Here is a 21,148-nt window from a genome sequence, read left to right as displayed (position 1 = left end):
GCTCAGTCGGTTAAGCGTCTGACTTCGGCTCAGGTCAAGATCTCACAGTTTGTGAGTTCGAGCCCCCCATCGGGCTCTGCACTGACCGCTCAGAGCCTGGAACCTGCTTGATTCCATGTCTCCTCCTCTCTCTGCCCCTCCCTCACTCACGCTCTCTCTCTCTCTCTCTCTCACTCACTCAAAAATTTAAAAAAAATTCTTTTTGAAGAGAATTTATCCCTAGATTCTACAGTAAAACAAATATTGAGAGTTTTCTGCATCAAGTGCTAAAACTGAAATATTTCACACAATCCTTTGATACTGAAATTGAAATACATCTTAACTCCAGCTTTAGATTCACTGTCATCTTTATGTCATTTCTTACATTCGTGCTGCTTTTTGTGTGTAACTATTAAAAAAGAGCATACTTTTTTCTTCAATGCTTTTTGACCAACTCTTTCATTACGTACCAACAGCAAATCACATTTTTAAAAAATGTATGGAAATACTGGAGAGAAATCATTTTCCTTAATTTTACTTCAGTATTCTTGATATAATTAAATCTTTCCTTTACAATAAATAGACAGTTACACTTTCATGGGTACTATTTATAGATACTGCAAAAATAAGCTATAGGCCCAATGCACAGTATTAAAACTGAAACATTTTAGAGGTGCCTGGGTGGCTCAGTTGGTTAAGCGTCCCACTCTTCGTTATGGCTCAGGCCACGATCTCACAGTTCGTGGGTCTGGGCCCCACGTCCGGCTCTGCACTGACAGCAAGGAGCCTGCTAAATAGTCCCTTTATTACTAACAAATAATAAAATTGCAGATTTTACACTTACTGTCAATTAAAAAATAGGAGGATCTTTCAACTCAGAATCAAAAATCGGTATTAAAAATTTCCTTTAGGAGCACCTGTGTAGCTCAGTCCGTTGGACGTCCGATTTTGGCTCTGGTCGTGATCTCGCAATATGTGAGTCTGAGCCCCGAGTTGGGCTCTGTGCTGACAGCTCAGAGCCTGGAGCCTGCCTCAGTTGCTGTGTCTCCCTCTCTCTCTCTCTCTCTCTCTCTCTCTGCTCACCCCCTGCTCACGCTCTGTCTCTATCTCTTAAAAATAAATACGCATTGGGGTGCCTGGGTGGCTCAGTCGGTTGAGCGGCCGACTTCGGCTCAGGTCATGATCTCGCGGTCCGTGAGTTCGAGCCCCGCGTCAGGCTCTGTGCTGACAGCTCAGAGCCTGGAGCCTGTTTCAGATTCTGTGTCTCCTTCTCTCTCTGACCCTCCCCCATTCATGCTCTGTCTCTCTCTGTCACAAAAATAAATAAACTTAAAAATAAATAAATAAATAAATAAATACGCATTAACAAAATTTATAAAAATTTCCTTCATATTTTCATATAATTAAATAGCATATATTTTATTAAAGCAACTACAAGATTTGCAAGACATTTGGCCAAGAATCGGTTCCCAGAAAACCCACAAATGAATGCAAAGTATTCACCATGATGTTTATCAATGCACCATTTATAATAGCCACCACTACAAAGTAAACAATTAAATGACCCAAAGTAAGGAATAAAACACATTGTAGTGTCCAGCATAATGTTAGTTTAAAAGCTGTGCTTTCCAAGATAATTTCATTTCATGCATGAAGTATTGTAAAAATGCTAGGTGAAACAAAGGTCACAAAATAGGAAACAAGAATCACGTAACTGTTAGAGGTGCCTGGGTGGCTGGCTCGGTCGGTTAAGCACCTGACTCTTGATGGTGGCTCAGGTCGTGATCTCACAGTTCAGTTGTGAGATTGGGCCCCGCATCGGGGTCTGCACTGAGCAGAGCCTGCTTGGGATTCTCTCTCCCTCTCTCTCTGCCCTTCCCCCGTGTGCACGCACACTTTCTCTCTCTCTCTGTCAAAATAAGTAAATAAAGTTAAAAAAATACCTATAACTGCTAAAAATACTGAAAACAAAATATAAGCAGAAAATACAGAGTGAAAGGAAGCTGTTATTCCTTGGTAGTGGCTGCATTTCTTAAACTTGGTATGATGACCAGGTATTACTTTTGTAATCAGAGAAGTTTAAGTACACGCTTATAATTCTAGCACGTACTGCGAAGGACAATGTCCATTAACCTCACGCCATGTACTTTTCAATGCATTACTGAGAAGCATGGGAACAGTGCTATTTTAAATAAATAAACGGAGGTTTCTTTTCTATGCCTGTCATTAGGGACCTGCATCGATAAATTCTGTGTTTTAATAAAGCACTCACAACAGAGCACCCCCACAAGCCGTAACAGGAGACTTTCAAAGATTGTTGTTTTTCTTTATGTAATTAATGTTAATGACTTCTGAATATTATCTTCAGTTAAAAAAAAAAGGCAAAATTAAGGATTTAACTAAGCAAATCATTCATGGTATCCTAGCTCTCATCCCAGACAAAACACAAGTTGTTAAAAGTCCCAGAAAGAAGCCATAATAGCAGATACAATAATTAAAACAAGAAGATGAAACTAAATTAGAATTGGAGCCAAAAAAGACTAATTTTTTTTCAAAATTGGATTTATTTAAAATTTTTTTTTTTTAACGTTTATTTATTTTGAGACAGAGACAGAGCATGAACGGGGGAGGGTCAGAGAGAGAGGGAGACACAGAATCTGAAACAGGCTCCAGGCTCTGAGCTGTCAGCACAGAGCCCGACGCGGGGCTCAAGCTCACAGACCGCGAAATCATGTCCTGAGCCAAAGTCGGACGCTTAACCCACTGAGCCACCCAGGTGCCCCAAAATTGGATTTATTTTTAAAGTATCAATCTTTTCTACTTTAGAAAGCAAATCCATCTAGGGCCAATATAATTACGGCCAATGGGGAGCCGGCAGAGGGAGATAACCTACCCAGAAGGAAATTATTTGCATCGCTTCTCCTACTTAATGAAATGTCCTTTCCAACACGAAGGAATCTATAGGGAAAATGTAGTTTCTTCCCATTTAACAATCCTCCCTGGAACAAATGTAGCTCCCATATACAAATTTGGGGAGAAAATAAGCACAAAACAAGATCAAGGACATTTCTGAAGAATTAGTAATGATGAATGCTGCTTATATGTAGCTAAAGAATGGAGACATTTTCTTTTACTTTGGCAGTATGCTGTGTTTAAAACTAAAATATTTTCCCATAAGAAGTTATTACTACTGTATAAAGCTCGAAAAGCACAACAACCAGCAGATATAACGATTATTCTGTGTGCTCTTTCAAGCTTTTTGACTTCTTTTCCTTTTCAAAAAAACTTTTTTTAATGTTTATTTATTTTTGAGAGAGACAGAGCATGAGGAGGGGAGGGGCAGAGAGAGAGGGAGACACAGAATAGGAAGCAGGCTCCAGGCTCTGAGCTGTGAGCACAGAGCCTGACGTAGGGCTCGAACTCATGAACTCTAAGAGGTCAGGTCATGACCTGAGCCAAAGCTGGACACTTAACCGAGTGAGGCACCCAAGTGCCCCTTGAGTTCTTTTTCAACTCTCACTACCCGTTGATGGATATGACATTTTATGTATGATTTCATATGTTTTTCTGATAAAATTCACTTATTATAGAAATTAACAGGAAAAAAAAAAAACTTCAAAAAAATCAAAATCACCCGTAATCCCATTGGTTGTAGATAAACACTGCTAAGATTTCTTTTCCATTCATGTTTTCTTTTACATAGTTGCAAATCAGCCTGGACATAGTGGTCCTGAAGTATGACTAACCTGGAATATTCAAAGGTCTCACGTGAAAGACCACATAAGAAAGAAGTCTGATAGCTCAGTGATATCAGACTGAACACTCAAGGAACAGTGAGTGATCAGCCTTCCCTGATGAAGAAAAGTCCAGGGATTCTGGCCATTCTTTGTGATAGCATGATGCAGACAATTCTGAAAAACGCAGGATATTCGGGCCACCTGGGTGGTGTAGTTGGTTAAGCGTCCGACTCAGGTCATGATCTTACGTTTTTTTTGAGTCCGAGCCAGGCATGGGGCGCTGTACTGACAGGGCAGTGCCTGCTTGGGATTCCTTCTCTCCTTCCCTCTGGCCCTCCCCAGCTTGTTCTCTGTCTCTCTGTCTCTGTCTCTGTCTCAAAATTCATCAATAAACTTAAAAATATATAAATAAATAAAATAAATTAAAAAAAAAAAAACCATAGGCTATTCAAGAATTTCTATCCCTCTTGTGTGTAAAAGCCGGGCTCATCAAGCACCACTCCCACGGTGTGTACGTATATAACCCCACACACAATCTCCCCGGACTTCCTAAGCGGGCATCTGGGCATTTGCGAGAGCCTAGAATCTACAATAAAAATGTTCTTCCGTGCCCAGCCCCATTCTTAAAATTAGGTGAAGTCTCGTGCAACATTCCTGGATATTGTTCTGCTATATGATGGGACTCAAGAGTAGCTGTTGTTCAGCGTCAAATCCAAAAAACTACTCTGGTGCAGTATGTGTCAGAATATCCAACAACAAACTTTTCACACTACAGAAGATGAAGACAGTTGTAGACAATTCACACAAAAGTAGCCACCAAAAGACAAGGTACAACTGTCTTAAAACTTTACTGGGGCACCTGGGTGGCTCAGTCGGTTGAGCATCCGACTTCAGCTCAGGTCATGATCTCACGGTTTGTGAGCTCGAGCCCCACGTCGGGCTCTGTGCTGACAGCTCGGAGCCTGGAGCCTGCTTCCGATTCTGTGTCTCCCTCTCTCTCTGCCCCTCCCATGCTCACGCTCTGTCTCTATCTCTCTCAAAAATAAATAAGTGTTTTTTAAAAAAAGACACACAAAAAACCAAACTTTATTAATGCAGAAAATTCAAAATCAATGAAGCAAGTATCTTCAGTTTCTCATCTGACCCTATCTGAATGGTTTCCTGGTCATTACTACTTGTATGTTTGGAGAGTCTTGAATATAAAATTAAATAGAATGACACTTAAGGTAGCAATTCCTTAATTTCTAAATTCCTTTGGGTTAAGCTATTAACCGGACTTTGCCCTCAGAGATCAGTAATTTGTCTTACGCAACCCGCTTTGCCTGTACTGGACAGGACCAAGTCCAGAGGAGCTCCGGTTTCAGCGGTTCTATTACACCATGAAGAGCAGTCGTTCAAGTAGAAAGGGGTTGAAGGCTTTGCAAAGAAAATACTCTCCTTGAGTAATGGTAATGATGTGCTTAATTCCGCATGAGATCATGATTAAAATGTTCATAGGAGGGGCGCCTGGGTGGCCCAGTGGGTTAAGCATCCGACTTCAGCTCGGGTCATGATCTCATGGTTTGTGAGTTTGAGCCCCACTTTGGGCTCTGTGCTGAGAGCTCAGAGCCTGGAGCCTGCTTCAGATTCTGTGCCTCCCTTTCGATCTGCCCCTCCCCCGTTCTCTCTCTCTCTCTCTCTCTCTCTAAAATAAATATTGACAGAAAGTTCAATAAAAATGTTCATATGATTAAGAGCGATCTTACATTCTGATTCTAGAAACACAATCAAAAGCAAAGGGTAAGATGAGAAAGCCAGCTCACCCTCAAGGGACATCACCCACTCGCTCCAAGGAAGGAAAGTGTCAACCACAGCCTAATATACTCTCTCCAACTAGACAAAGAGTGCAAGAGAGTGCCGAGCAAGTATGCCCAAGACAAACACAGGATTTGAGGAAAAACAACCCAGTATGACACCGATCCTGCATCCGATAGAAGGGTCAGGAAGGGTGCAAGCTAGATGTAACTGGCATTTCTGTCTCACGCTTTGTTTTCGGTTTTAATATGCTTAATGTTTGAGCCCGTTGTACTTTGTTTTCTAGGTAGTGCCTTTCTGAGAATTACCTTCAGTAAAATCATCTCTTGTCTAAAGGATGTTTGCATATAGCCATAGAGTTTGCAGAGTACTTATATTAATGCTAAACACTAATTACTTGTTCAAGCAGCAAGTAATTTACAACAACGTTGCCCATTCCTACCACAAAGTGGAAAACGTTATCAAGGAAAGATTTACCCTGTACCAGAGTCAGGATCGTTTCTTTTATGAACACAACGTGTGTTGTGACTTTAAAAAAAAGTTATTTATTGCCTGCAATTCACAACTTTTCCTCAATGATCTGATTTTGTAAATCAGGTGGTTATTAGCTCCAGCACAATTTTCTGTTCATACTGTAAGGAACACTGGAGTGTGAACTGAAAGGTCATGGGCTTTGGTCCTAAATCTGCCACAAACACCTGTGTGGGGTACAGCGAGACATCCCCCCCTCGCGACTCTCAATATTTGTGCCTGAGAAGTGAGACCACTTAGGATGAGCCTTCCTACATGGGGTATAACATGTTTTCTCACAATAAAAACATCCTGACAGTTCATCACAGCATTATCATAAAATTTTTTGACTTCACATTTAGATCTGAAGACATTTCATACATCGTTTCATACATCCTTTTGACAGTATTTTGTTCCCTTGGGAGTTTCAATTCCCTCTTGCCAAGGGGAGGGGCACAGAGTGGGGGTAAGGAGAGGGAAGACAATCAGTTTGGGGCCACAGGAAGTTTGGGGTCAAAGGAAATTTGCCACAACTAAGCGGCACCATGGTGGCGAACTATAATCTTACGGTCAATTCCACCGTTTAGTCAGCTCTCACACTTCTGAATAGTTAAGAAGTGGGGAGATCGCAAGCAAAATGATACATGTTCACTTTGGAAACAGGTGCAGTTGCAAGTGACCTAGCAGGTGTCATCAGCAATGATGCTCATCCAAAGACCTGTGACCTGGTTCCCGGTGAGCTTATATTCTCATCGAAATATATCTGAAACATTTCACAGAATGGGTGAGAACCAAAAGAAAGAAATCATTAACAAGATCTGGCCCACCTAAGTAACTGGTTCATGATCTACTTCTTAACTTACACTGAATTAAACGGTCTCTTGACATAATAACTACATTGGTTTGAAATACACAGTTCCCGGAGACAGCTGACCTCTATATTTAAACATTACTTATTTTCATCTTATTAAATTTTCAGTTCTTAACCCGTCAGACAGAAAAGGGTTAGAGCCCTTGTAAAGTATTTAAGAATAAAGAATAAGGAGGAACAGGGGAAGTCTTGAATCATCAAATGTTTAAGAATCCGGTTTTCCACGCTCTGTCCATCAATTCTATCGTGAGCAGTAAATCCACCAAATGAAAACTTCATTCCAATGGCCAGTGCTTTCTATGAATGTCTCAAATTATGCACAAGCATGAACAGTAATCAGCACGTATGCTCTCATGACATTCATGTTTGATGAAGTATTAAACAGATCTCCAGAATCTTCGGCACTTATCCTAAGTTTGCTGTTGGGACTTTGTGAAAAAAAGATCCCTTTTAGTCTTTACAAGAAGTCGCTAGAATGTATATATGTATATCAGTATTTGTCCAAGGTCTCCCTGTATAGACCTCTATGTTCTTGTTTATACCCATGCATAAACCACCATGTTAACCACCAGACCAAAGACTGCGGATTTCCACATTGCCTGGTTATATAAAAATATCAACTAGGAAGAGACTAATAACCAAGTCAGATTAAATATGGAGTGTGACAGTGTTTCCAGAGGAAAAAAGTCAGACATCACATTAAACAGCTCAGTTTTTAAAACAGACGGGGGAAGTAAAATTTGAGGTTTGTGCAAGAAGCACCCAGTTAAACCTTAGTGATCTAACTGGGTCCTCCAGTTTGATAGAAGCAGAAAAAAAGAGTTCACCAACTCTACTGTCCCAACTACAGCCAGGAAGAATAATCAAGTTGTCTCAGGAAAAGAGGTTTTTAAGAAATGAGCAGAATAGAAGAGCTTCGCGTATCATTTTCTCTTCTATGGAGTCAGGAGACAAAACACACACGGCCCCAATTCTCCACGTCTAGACAGTTAGCGTGCATGAGAATCACCTATGGGATTTGGTAAAATGAAAATTCCTGGGCCCCGCCCCCAGGTCTTTTCATTCAGCAGTTATGGAATCGGTCCAAGAATTTGTCATTTGAATAAACATATTAGGTAAATTCATTCTGAAGCAGGGAGTTCAGAAATATTGCTCCTGCGTTGACACCTTAATAGTCTAAAATACAGTCCAATATAGAGTGGCAGAAAGAAACTGCATATTAGATTTAATTAAAACATCCTTCTTGGGCGCCTGGGTGGCTCAGTTGGTTAAGTGTCCGGCTTCGGCTCAGGTCATGATCTCCTGGTTTGTGGGTTTGAGACCCACATTGAGCTCTGTGCTGACAGCTGAGAACCCAGAGCCCGCTTTGGAGTCTATGCCTCCCTCTCTGTCCCTGCCCCTCCCCAAATTGAGCGCACGCGCACGTATGTACTCTCTCTCCCTAAAATAGACATTAAACAAACAAACAACATCCTTCTTTTTCACCCCCAAAGTCCAAAACAATCCGCGTCAGTGACGCGGCTGGCCAGCTCACCTAAGCAGCGGTAGGGAATCACAATGCGGGCATGGGTCTTGCATTGCTTGTGGCCCCTCTTGCACCAGTTCTGGATGGTCACTGGTTGGTTGGCTTCCACCACGTTGGTGATCTGCAGTTCAGGGTAGACCTGGGGGAGCACACAAGAAGGACAAACTGTGAAGCAGACAAACCGTGAAACTGTGCACACACCCCATCCATGGTTGCCGTTCAAAGGCACCGCGATCTCCGGCGTTCGCGCAAGCCTCGAACATTCAGGGTAGAGAAAAAGATGTAAGTGACAAGAACCTAATCGTTCCATTCAAAATATCAAATGAGGTGACTTTTATAAAATCTTCCTGCACCCATTCGGGCTTAAGATACTTTTTTTTTTCCCAGGGAAGATAAAACAGAAACAGAAGGGGACCCTCTAATAAGTACAGGGTTATTTTAATGCAAAATACACTGGTATGAGAATGATATTCTGTAATGCCCTAAATAAATGTTATAGTAGAGGGGCGCCTGGGTGGCTCAGTCCGTTGAGCGGCCGACTTCGGCTCAGGTCATGATCTCACAGTTCTGGAGTTCAAGTCCCACATTGGGCTCTCTGCTATCAGTGCACAGCCCGCTTCAAATCCTCTGTCCCCTTCTCTCTCTGCCCCTCCTCTGGGCTTGCTCACTCTCTCTCAAAAATAAACATTAAAAAAAAAAATGTTACAGTAGATACCTCTGGGAATATTACCATTACTTAAATTCAACCCACCCTTCTTTGGTTAATTAAGCAAACATTTTACATACAGGATTTGACACATAGCAAGCTTTCCATATAAAAACCCTTCTCTTTAGTCAATGTAATTTTATATAAAAATAATTTATCAAACAGTTCTCATGGGTGTCATTTAGATAAAGAATTGCATTCAGGAATCTCTTCCCTTGAGAACTAACTACAGCCCTTCGGTTTGATCACTGATCTCTGTAATCATGGTGTTTCCTGAACACTTGGAATAAAATGTGAAAACTTGGTCAACTGTATGTGTGAAATACCAGATCACTTCTATTAATAATAGTAAGTAGAGACTTGAAAGAAAAAAAAACCCATAAAAATGTATTTCCCAAGTAGGCTTTCCCTTGCATGAACCTTGCACTTCTCCAGGGTTGCTAATGTCCTAAAGACAATAAAGAGAGAAAAGCCTAAGACAACTGAGGTGATCAGCAAACGAATGGTTATAATGATGGGCCGTGAAATCTAAACTGGGAATCTGAAGGTGGGACACTGTGGTAGGATTCCTTCCCTAAGGAAAGAAAAAAAGAAAAAAAAGAAAAAAAGAAAAAACAACAACCTCAAGGCAACCTGGCTATAGGCTTAGTGACAACATCCCTCATGACCTTGTAACGCAAAACCACTTAATCAGACCACATGTTTGTGTGTTACCATATATGGGAGACGAAGAAGTAGAAAAATATAGAAGAAACTACACCACGTGGCGTTTGGGGGGCTCAGTTCTTCGGGTACGACCCCAACTAAACCATGCCGATAGGAATAAAGTTGCTTCCTGGAAAGACAATCCCCCGGGTCACGACTCTCTGTGCGAGAATCCTGCTACGATACCTGCTTCAAAGGCTGTAGTATCAGTGAGTCCCGGTGCGGGCTACAGAATTTTGGCGTAAAGGTACCGAAGCAAGTGCGGTGGTTGGAATTGGTACTTGCAGCATCAGAGCGTTGAAATTACGACTTTGGAGGAGTGACGTTATGAGTAATTTCAAAGAGTACAATCCGGCCATGGGAGGGAATGGCTGATGGCAAGATCACCGGCGGAATGAAAGATCAAGGAACTGGGGACACTGGAATCGTGGAAGGGCCGTCGAGGTTGACGTGGTTTGGGTGACAGAAAGCCAAGAACTAAACCCTTCGAAGACTGGGCGGGGAATGCCACTGAGGCATCCAGAGGACTCCAACAGACAGAACAGAAAGGTAATCTAGGTCGCACGCATGCGCCTTACGTGTGGGGCAGGGGGGCATTCACGGGGAAGAGGGGGAACATGGTTCAGAAGTGAAAACGAGGAGGAAGGAGAGGAAAGAGGCCATCCCCCCCCTGTAGGTACAGCGCTAGGAGGGCTGTGGGGGAAGAACTTCTACCAGGGGGAGCAGTGCTTGTGGGGGAGAACCAGGTTTCCAAGCAAGAAGATAACACCCGCAGCGTGGGCTATGGGTATGGGGAATTTCGCTTTTGACTGTCAGTGACGTTCCGAAAGAACCTGCCATGATCCTACCTTCGTTTGAACTTGTTATTTTGTTCCCGGTGGGCTTTTGGGATTAATTTTGACTTTTAAAATACTGCGTTAAAATATTATCTGGTTCCTGAGTGCCTCGCTCACCGCACCCTAGTCCCAGCCCCGAGATAAACCAGTCAAAAAATAAGTAAGTAAAGCAACAAGAACAGATTGAAAAAACCGTGGTACATCCAAACAATGAGTTATCCAGCATCAAACAGAAACGAACTACCAAGCCACAAAGATCTGGAGGAGCCTTAGTGCATATTACGAAGGGAAAGAAGTCAATCTGAAAACGCTCCATACTGTAGGATTCCAACTATAGACATTCTGGAAAAGGCAAAGCCATTTCGGTAAAAAAGATTAGTGGTAACCAGGAGTCAGGGAAAGGGAAGGCTGAAGAGAAGGAACACAGAGGATTTTTAGGGCTGTGAAATTATTCTATATGATACTGTAATAGTGAGTATGTGTCATAATACATTTGTCCAAACCTATAGAATGTACAAGACCAAGAGCTAACCCTAACGTAAACCCTGGGCTCTGGGTGATTGCGATGTCAGGGCAAATTCATCAACTGGAAGAAATGTACCACTGGTGGGGGGGTGTGGATGATGGGATGATGAAGAGGGGGGACAGGGGACACATAAGAAATCCCTGGGCCACCTTCTCAATTTTGCCGTGAACCTGAAACTACTCTCAAATATAAAGTGTATTTTTTAAACAATTAAAAAGGGGCGCCTGGGTGGCTCCGTCGGTTAAGCGTCCGACGTCAGCTCAGGTCACGATCTCACAGTTCGTGGGTTCAAGCCCCAGGTCGGGCTCTGCTCTGCTCTGACAGCTCGGAGCCTGGAGCCTGCTTTGGATTGTCTCCCTCTCTCTCTGCCCCTCTCCCACTCACACACATGTTTCTCTCTCAAAAATAAATAAACATTAAAAAAAAAAAAAATAAAACCCAGTGAGGCACTGATCTGTGTAGTGTGGGGCACACTGATAGAGGTATGTGCTATGAGAACACGCACAAAAATGGGGATCTGAATCTGAATCCTGGGGGGTGGGTACCGAGGAAGTTACTTTTCAAAAACACTGCCAGTAATTCAGCTCCAAATGGAAACAGCCACCTTCCCTTTATTTTATTTTGTTCTTAAGTACCTTAACACCTCGACGCATGCATTTCAGTCACAGATAATGCTCAACCTGAAAATGCCACTAAAAATTTAATATCCCCATGGCTTTCTTCCACACAATGAACGGTAAAGTGGCTCTTCGTACAGGAATGTAATTCTCCCACCACTTTTCCTTGTTTATTAGGTCACAAAAGTACAGCACTCATGAGTCATAAACTCTATGACACTAGAGAGTTTGCCCTGAGGGACATGATTTTATGCACCTTAAAGTGTGAGTTACGACATTTTTCTTAAGGGCTTCTGGCCACTTCACAGAAATACCACCCTGCTGAGAATTTTCTACCGAGTCTTCCGTCTGTGGCAGGCACAGATAAGTCACATTGTTTTCTTTTTAATTCCAAACCACCACCACCACCACCAACAACGACAAAACATTTGCAGGGTGCAAATTGATAAGGAGGAAAGGAAGACTCTCTCATCATGCTGCACACCATCTTCAGTTTACAACAGTAATCTCTGGGCAACAGAGCAGTAACTTACTCAGTTGGTAATTGTCCAGCAGACAGAGTTGCATACTGACAAAATAAAATCAGTGAAGACAAGGCTTCTCCCCAAGATCACTAGAGCTTCAGAAAGTGATAAACACAGAATTTACTTCCAGTTCCGACCATGCAACATAGGACATATGTGTTACTTCCTGTGCTTCAACTTCTCTCTCCAGAATGCTGACAATGAACATGTTAATATGCAAGCGGATGACGAGAGGAGAAACCTTGAACTGCATGAATTCCACACACAGTCTGCAGAAGTAACTCCAACCTGAATCACCTATTTTTCAGAGACAAGGAGTTACGAATTTGGACCTGCCAATAGTAAAAATTTGCTGTTCTGAAATCAAGAGGTTTTTATTTTATTTTGTTTTATCTTATTTATTTGTTTTATTTTACTTAATTTTATTTTATTTTTTTGTTTATTTGTTATTGTTTTGTTTGTAAATGTTTATTTATTTTGAGAGAGAGAGAGAGAGCACGATTGACAGAGGAGTAGAGACAGAGAGAGAGGGACAGAGAGACAGAGACAGAGAGAGAGAGAGAGAGAGAGAGAGAGAGAATCCCAAGCAGGCTCCATGCTCATTGCAGAGCCCAATGCAGGGCTTGAACTCACAACCACAAGATCACAACCTGAGGCAATATCAAGAGTCAGAGCCCCCCCCCCCCCGCCCCCCAAAATCAGGAGGTTTATTTTGAAAGAGGGAGAAACATCGACAAGACAGGTAACAAAATTTCTTTGGAAGCACACAGAAAGCCCCAGGAAGTCCAAGCAATTACCACATGCCACACAAGCCCCCACTCAGAAAACAAAAACAAAACAATACAATGAAAAAAAATGTAACAGTTTCTGACCAAAAATTCAAGTACTGGACACCTAGTTTTTTATTAAGCAGCTCCAGCAGGTGCCCAGAGATAATAACCATTTTATACTGAAAAACAAAAAACAGAAAACAAAAAACAAAAAACAAAAAAACAGCATAGCTCACAGGGTTAGGCAAGAATAAAAATTAAAGTAATTAGACACACAAATGTATTCGCGGCTAGTTAAGTCCCTGACTTTTCCCCATAATTAATTATAAGCACAGTTCAATGTTCTATATTTTCTTTGTGGCATCTCAAATCTTAACATAAAAGAAAGGTATCTGAGTTCCTCTGCAAGTTTCCAACACATGCAATGCATGTGCTAACACAACAAGGATTACTAATGTGCTTCTGCAGGATTAGCAAATGAACTTTTTATGTAGCTCCCTTCATTTCTTTAAAAAATTTTTTTTTTCTTATTTTAGAGAGAGTGTGTGTGTGTGTGTGTGTGTGTGTGTGTGTGAGAGAGAGAGCGAGGGAGTGGGGAGAGAGAGACAGAGAGAGAGAGAACCTTAAGCAGGCTCCCTGGTCAGTGTGGAGCTCGATGTGGGGCTCGATGACCCATGACCTGGGTATCATGACCTGAACCGAAATCAAGAGTCGGACGCTCCATCGACTAAGCAGGTGCCCTGGCCCCCTTCTTTTCTAAAATGCTTCCTGTTGCTCCCAAATAGGAGCAACCATTTTCTTGATTAATAAAAAAATTTAGGTGACCAGAGCTACATTAATCAATTTTTAAAGCAGAAGCAAATCTAGACCTGTGTCAGTTACTGGCGAAGGAAGCTGTCCTCTGTGCCTCCAAATCTTCCTAAATGACAGCTGCCCAGAACAATCGCTGTACAAATACGCACAGTATGCGCTAAACACACTCCTACATAAGACCCTTTCAACATACTGCAGATGCCCAAGTCTGTTAGGGTTCCCCCACGTCGACAAACTTCCCCCACTCGCAGTGTAATGCAATGTTAATCCCTCTCTCCCACTTCAGGAATGCTTTATGGTATTTATCACAGTGTGCCTCTCCTTTGTGTTAAGTACATATGTATACCGCCTTCCCAGGGCAAAAGCACTTTCCTGAAGGGCAGGAAACACAATATGGCGCCCCGTAGCCTCCCTCCGGTTCTCCACGTTCATTACCTTTGGTTTAAGGCTCTGGGGAGGCTGCCCACCCCCTCCCGCTCTCTGCGGTGCTCCAGCCCGCAGCCTTCTGAAGGAGTCCTCATTAGTGGCCGTGTTGTAACTCTGTGGCTCTGTCCCTGTAGCTAATGAGAATCCAAGGAAAAAGCAAACTGTAAATCGTATTCTCTTCCTCCAGAGCTCTGAATGGACACCTATGAGGTCTGGCTACATAGGGGACCGCCCCTGGCTGGCAGGCAGGCCAGATGAATCATCGTCGGAGACGGCACACATCTCAAGACCTGCGAGTGAAGGAGAATAAGGCATCTGGAAGCAGCAGCGGGCTGCGGGATGAAGCAGGAAGATGTGCGCGCAGGGAGAGAGCTGAGCGAGGCAGGCACACGAGACGGAGACAGACGGACAAGACAGAGGGGCAGACAGGGGCTGCCAGTTACCCACAACTCCAAGAACGCACGGCATACCTCTAACTCCAGGGGCCCCTCCTACAAGCCCCCATTTTTAAACATAAGCTCCTCTGCTGCCTTTATTTTCCTTCCAATTGAACACACCCGAGGAAAGGGCCCAGCTCAAATGCTGGTTCACCAAAAACAGAAAACAAGAAACAAAGAAACAAACAAAAACCCCACAAAGCCCTCCCTGATCCCTTCAATCTCTGCATCCAGAGCATTTTATCTGACCATTTTCATCCGAACGCTTACCACTTTCTACCTTCTGTGACACTTATGGGTCTTTCTGCCCTATTAGAATACACATTCCTCGAAGTCAGGGACAACAGGATTCTTCTTTGTGTTGCCTTCACTGTGGCCAACACTGGGACAGCACAGCAAGTGCCTGACAGATACTTAATGGATATTTACTTATACCTATTATATATAATTACCCTGCTTAAGTTCAAAATCCATGAATTATAGGGAAATTCAGGATATTTTAAACTCCCATCAGGTATTAGCAATGTGTCTCTTAAAATAATCTCAACAGTATACTATTACAGTTGGACAATGAGCATTTGAGAAAAATAAGCATCTCAGTGCCCTCCAATATTGTTCCGCCACGTGCGATGTGACAACTTATATAAATAATAGCCTCAGATAAGAGGCAGTATGTGGGGCGCCTGGGTGGCTCAGTCGGTGAAGCATCCGACTTCAGCCCAGGTCATGATCTCACGGTTCGTGACTTCGAGCCCCGTGTCGGGCTCTGTGCTGACAGCTTGGAGCCTGGAGCCTGCTTCCGATTCTGTGTCTCCCTCTCTCTCTGCCCCTCTCCAGCTCATGCTCGCACTCTGTCTCTGTCAAAAATAAACAAACTTGGGGCGCCTGGGTGGCTCAGTCGGTTAAACGTCCGACTTCGGCTCAGGTCATGATCTTGCGGTCCGTGAGTTCGAGCCCCACGTCGGGCTCTGTGCTGACAGCTCAGAGCCTGGAGCCTGTTTCAGATTCTGTGTCTCCCTCTCTCTGACCCTCCCCCGTTCGTGCTCTGTCTCTCTCTGTCTCAAAAATAAATAAACAACAAAAAAAAACATTATTAAAAAAAATAAATAAACTTAAAAAAAAAAGAGGCAGTACATTAATGTTAATAAATACAAAGTGAGAGAGAAGATGCACAGCAAGAATTAGAAGTCAGGCTCTTACTTAGACACTTTGGTTCCAGGAACCTGAAAAGCGGCCTACTCTCCAGGCCATAGAAATAGGTTTTATCTTTGAAAAGCATATGTTATCAGTACATAAATTATTATTATTTTTTTAAAGAGACTTGAGGGGGCACCTGCGTGGCTCAGTTGGTTAAGCGTCTGACTTCGGCTCAGGTCATGATCTTGCGGTTTGTGGCTTCCAGCTCCACATCGGGGTCTGTGCTGACAGCTCAGAGCCTGGAACCTGCTTCAGATTCTGTGTCTCCCTCTCTCTCTGCCCCTCCCCCACTCGTGCTGTCTCTCTCAAAAATAAATAAACGTTAAAAAAATTAATAAAAAAATAAAAAAGTTGAAGCAATTCAAAAAATCAACAGCCAGAAGAGAAGAGTAAAAACAATCTTAGATCCACGTTAGAACGTGATATGGTAGCCTAAGTGTTTTTCCTCATTATCGAAAAATACCTTAAGACCTGGTCACCATCAGAACATTCTCATTCTACATTTTAAAAAACCTAAAGTCTCTCTTTCTCTATCAAAACTGGAAACATACTAATAATATTAATATTGATATGATTAATATATTAATCCAAAGATAAGTTAAAGAAATTTTTTTAATGTTTATTTATTTTTGACAGAGAGAGAGAGAGAGAGAGAGAGAGTGCACGAGCATGAACGGGGGAGGGGCAAAGAGAGAGGGAGACACAGAATCTGAAATAAGCTCCAGGCTCTGAGCTGTCTGCACAGAGGCCAACGCGGAACTCGAACTCTCGGACAGCGAGATCATGACCTGAGCCGAAGTCAGGTGCTCAACCGACTGAGCCACCCAGGCGCCCCTAAAGATAACTTTTCAGTTGTCAAGTACATAAAGCTAGAAAAGACACTGATAATATATTTTTTAAAGTTTATTAAAGTATAAGATTAGAAAGTAAGAATAGAGAAAAGTTCTCTTTATAGAGAGGGGACATTGGAAAGTGAATGCCCCGACATTGATGATATTTAAGGAGGCCAAGAACATGCTATTACATATACAATATATAAAAATACTTCATGTATCTTTATATTATTTATTATAATATGTCATATAAATTATTATATATCATTTACATATATATCTTATGTATATATTTTATATTTCTATATCTGACATATGTTACCAAAGCCAAAGCAGAACTTTCTTCTATTTCCAACATTTAAAGCAAAGAGGGGAGGGGCGCCTGGGTGGCTCGGTCGGTTAAGCGTCCGACTTCGGCTCAGGTCACGATCTCGCGGTCCGTGAGTTCGAGCCCCGCGTCGGGCTCTGTGCTGACAGCTCGGAGCCTGGAGCCTGTTTCAGATTCTGTGTCTCCCTCTCTCTCTGCCCCTCCCCTGCTCATGCTCTGTCTCTCTCTGTCTCAAAAAATAAATAAACGTTAAAAAAAAATTAAAAAAAAAAATAAAGCAAAGGGGGAACTCTCCAAGTCCCTTTTGCAAACAGGCCCCCGGGACAAATGATTAATGCCGCAAGGCCTATTGACAAGACAGCTAAATTCCAAGTGATCAAGGACACTCAAGACCACAAAATCAAACGCAGCTAGGGAAAAGCTGAAAACAGAATTAACGGTCATAATAAAAAGAACTGCTACAAATTCTGAACATAAATGGCCTACTGTTCTTCTAGCCTATTAAATTTTGACATAAATTTATAACCAAATTCCCAAAGATATTTCTGTTTGGAAAAAAAGATGCTAGAAAGTATGTAACATTACTTAATAAAATTATGTTTTAAATATATTAAGTATGAAGTCGACAAATAACAGGATGCTTTGGTTTGTCTTAAATCGATTTACAGCTCTGCCAAGGGGACAAGCCACATAGTGCACGAGGGGCTGGCCAAACATAATGCAGACCTTGAAGGAGGCAGGATAGAGCACGTGCATTCCAGACTCCCCCACAAACCAGAGTGACTAGATTCTATCATTACTGCAGTTGAGTGACAGGCACCTGGGGCATCCAGTATACCATTCTGTCTGCTTTAATATGCACTTGAAATTTTGAATTAAAGGTAAAACAACAACAACAACAACAACAACAACAACAACAACAACAAAACTAGTCCAGTGGAAACAGAGTCCAATTTCTAAATCTACAAGTGAAAACACAAAGATCCAAACGGCATATGCACGAATGCAGTGGGCATGTATACCCATGAAACAAAGACTTGGAGACAGTCTCTCAGGAGTGCTGATGCCTACGGGCACATGCACCCCAATGTTTGTAGCAGCACTTTCAACAGTAGCCAAGTTACGGAAAGAGCCTAAATGTTCATCAGCTGACAAATGGATAAAGAAGATGTGGTTTATATGTACAATGGAATGCTACTTGGCAATGAGAAAGACTGAAATCTGGCCATTTGCAGCAACGTGGATGGAACTGGAGGGTATTATGCTAAGTGAAATAAGTCAGGCAGAGAAAGACAGATACCATGTTTTCACTCCCATGTGGATCTTGAGAAACTTAACAGGAGACCATGGGGGAGGGAGGAGAGGGGAGGAGGAAAAAAGTTACGGAGAGGGAGGCACACCATAAGAGACTCTTAAGGACTGGGAACAAACTGAGGGTTGAGGGGGGATGGGTGGGTGATGGAGGAAAGTGGGTGATGGGCACGGAGGAGGGCGCTTGTTGGGGTGAACGCTGAGTGTTGCAAGGAAACCAGTTTGACAATAAACTCTATGAAAAAAAAAAGAAACAAAGAATCGGAAACTCCATGGCAAAGTGGTAGGGAGGTAAACAGGAGACACTTTCATGTGAAAGCTTTTACATACCAAGTTCCTTTTCAAAGAACATATCCAAGAGGAGACTAAGAAAGACACAGTAATGATTGCCCATGTGCCAGAGTCATTGCAAAGGTTTTACGTGCAGCCGAGAGCCTGCCGTCCTCAGCAACTGCTCCGTTTCACAGATCAAACTGATGCAGCCAGTCATCCACTACCGAAGTCAGTGCCCTTTCTGAGCACTCGGAGTGCATTAATTCTAAGTTTAAAATAAGTTTTACGCTTCAGTATGTAAACCAAAATAAAGTATGTCCCAGACAATACATTTCTGTCTCTGGATTAAATGTACTTATTTCTCCTTTTAAAGTCTTCCGAAATACAAAGAAAAAGCCTATAAAACTGCTCTCCACTCTAATTCTTTTAATAATGCTAGGGATATTGGGAACACAAGATCTAATTTAATTGAGAAAGAACTGGAAACCGAAAACGGTCTCTGCTTATGGTGTAACAAGGTGCTAAGGGGCAGCATGCAGCTGATGAAACATGAGTGCAACAATGGGAGGTGTGAGTGGCACTGGGTTTTCACAACGACGATCTTATGCAAAAACCAGGGATGTAAAAGGCAGGGCACCAGCCTATTTCCCAATAATCTGGCCCAAGTCTGCTTTCGACAGTGGACATACATATATTGTTATATACATACACTCACATTCAGGGTTGGAAAGTATTGTCAAAGAACTTTGTTCAATGCATAAGGAACAAGTCTTACTCCAGAAGTGCTGAGTGCAGGAACAGATGGGGCAGGGAGAATTACTAAAATAGACGATTGTGAAAACATAATCAGATATGTATGCATATAACCTAGATTCTCATTCTTTGTCAGTTTACGGCTATTTTTTAAAATACCCAAACTATACAGCTTTATTTGACGATTATACCTCTGAAAAGAGAAAAAAAATATGCTACAGGAAAAGTCTTCCAGCATATCAATTAATTACATATGAAATACACAAGTCCACAGTATTACATGTACATAAAAGTACACAGTATTATCTATAACCTTACAGAATATAGTATTATACTACAAAATTACATAGTATGCCTGCAAATGTGTAATTACCCATTTAACAAAGTGCTACGTGAGAACAAGGACAAAAGTTAAATCAAATGTTAATTTGATTAAATGACAAATGCATTTAAAAAAAAAAAATCCTAACTTGGTAGCATCTCTTTTATTTAGCTCCAAACCCTATGGTTTGTGCAAACAATCCTTACAAGTATACAAGCCATTAATGCATAAAACATTATCCGTTCTCATAGACAAGCGGCCGGGATGCCTCTATTAGAAAACTGTCTGACCTCACATGAATTTTTGGATCTTTCAAATACTGAAACCACAAAGCATCTGCGCCTGTAATTTGTGGATCCATTTTAAGTCTACAGGGGTGGATGGAGCACAAAGCAAAATAATAATAATGGCCAAGAACCTGCCACAGCTTTAGCACTTCACTGTGTATGCAGCACGTCCTCAAACCTGGTCAGATTAAAAGAATCACACGTGGGGCGCCTGGGTGGCTCAGTCGGTTGAGCCTCTGACTTCGGCTCGGGTCACGATCTCACGGTCCGTGAGTTCGAGCCCCGTGTCGGGCTCTGGGCTGATGGCTCAGAGCCTGGGCCTGGAGCCTGCTTCCAATTCTGTGTCTCCCTCTCTCTCTGCCCCTCCCCCGTTCATGCTCTGTCTCTCTCTGTCTCAAAAAAAAAAAAAAAAAAAAAGTTAAAAAAAAAAATTAAAAGAATCACACGTGATGCTTGTGTGTTTAACTTAATTTTAATTCCACGCTATTGCAGAATCAAGGGTGAGGAATAATTCTTGCCTGGGAAACCCACGTTTGGTGACACGTTTTATAGAAGGAAGCCCAGCAAGGGAAATGGTTTTGTTCAACTTATCAAACAGGCAGATTTTGTTTTGTTTGGTGATCCTGTTAATTTTCAGACAAAACAGCTGCTCATTTAGAGAAAGAAAATTAAAAAACAAAACAAAACAAAACAGGGAACACATGTTGTTAGCTGTGGTTAACACTTAGGAAAAAGAGAGGATAACCCATAATTGAACTGAAGAGATTACAAGCACAGCCATATTCACCTGACTTTCCCAGCGGGGAATCTCTGCCCCTGCTTGAGGCTGAACCTGTTCCAGACCCCCCCTCCAGAGACCTGCTCCCCAGGTGAGTCAACCCCCTGCTCTCAGGCCTACCTTACGAAAGGTGCTCTGACTGGTAGGGATCCAGAGGACAGCAGGGCCTATGTTTTCATTTCTCTCCTTAAAAAAGGAGTAATAATGGTGGGGCTTCTATAATCTCTCATTTAACGGATGGTATTTAACTTGAACAGCCCACACCTGTAGGTTCCTATCACACAGCGAGG

At 42.2% G+C, this 21,148-nt stretch overlaps 1 protein-coding gene and 1 long non-coding RNA gene across 8 annotated transcripts in view; one reads left to right on the top strand and one right to left on the bottom strand.

Moving 5' to 3' along the window:
- LOC122198638 (amyloid beta precursor protein) overlaps positions 1–21,148 on the bottom strand; it is a 274,909-nt gene that overhangs the window by 181,262 nt on the left and 72,499 nt on the right. For 6 of the 7 annotated variants that reach the window (XM_042903331.1, XM_042903332.1, XM_042903333.1 and 3 more), the window contains exon 3: positions 8,426–8,555. In XM_042903331.1, the coding sequence (XP_042759265.1) occupies positions 8,426–8,555 (130 nt within the window). Of the gene's footprint in view, positions 1–8,425; positions 8,556–11,824; positions 11,858–21,148 lie in introns of those variants that run through there. The other variant, XM_042903335.1, reaches the window with a different exon arrangement.
- Positions 8,630–15,045, top strand: LOC122198641. Its single transcript, XR_006193079.1, has 2 exons — positions 8,630–8,698; positions 14,527–15,045. It is a non-coding gene; the product is annotated as an uncharacterized LOC122198641 (long non-coding RNA).

Source organism: Panthera leo, chromosome C2 (assembly GCF_018350215.1).
Source record: "Panthera leo isolate Ple1 chromosome C2, P.leo_Ple1_pat1.1, whole genome shotgun sequence".
NCBI classification, from domain to species: Eukaryota; Metazoa; Chordata; class Mammalia; order Carnivora; family Felidae; genus Panthera; species Panthera leo.
Note: the sequence above shows the minus strand (reverse complement) of the source record. Positions and strands in the feature narration are given on the sequence as shown.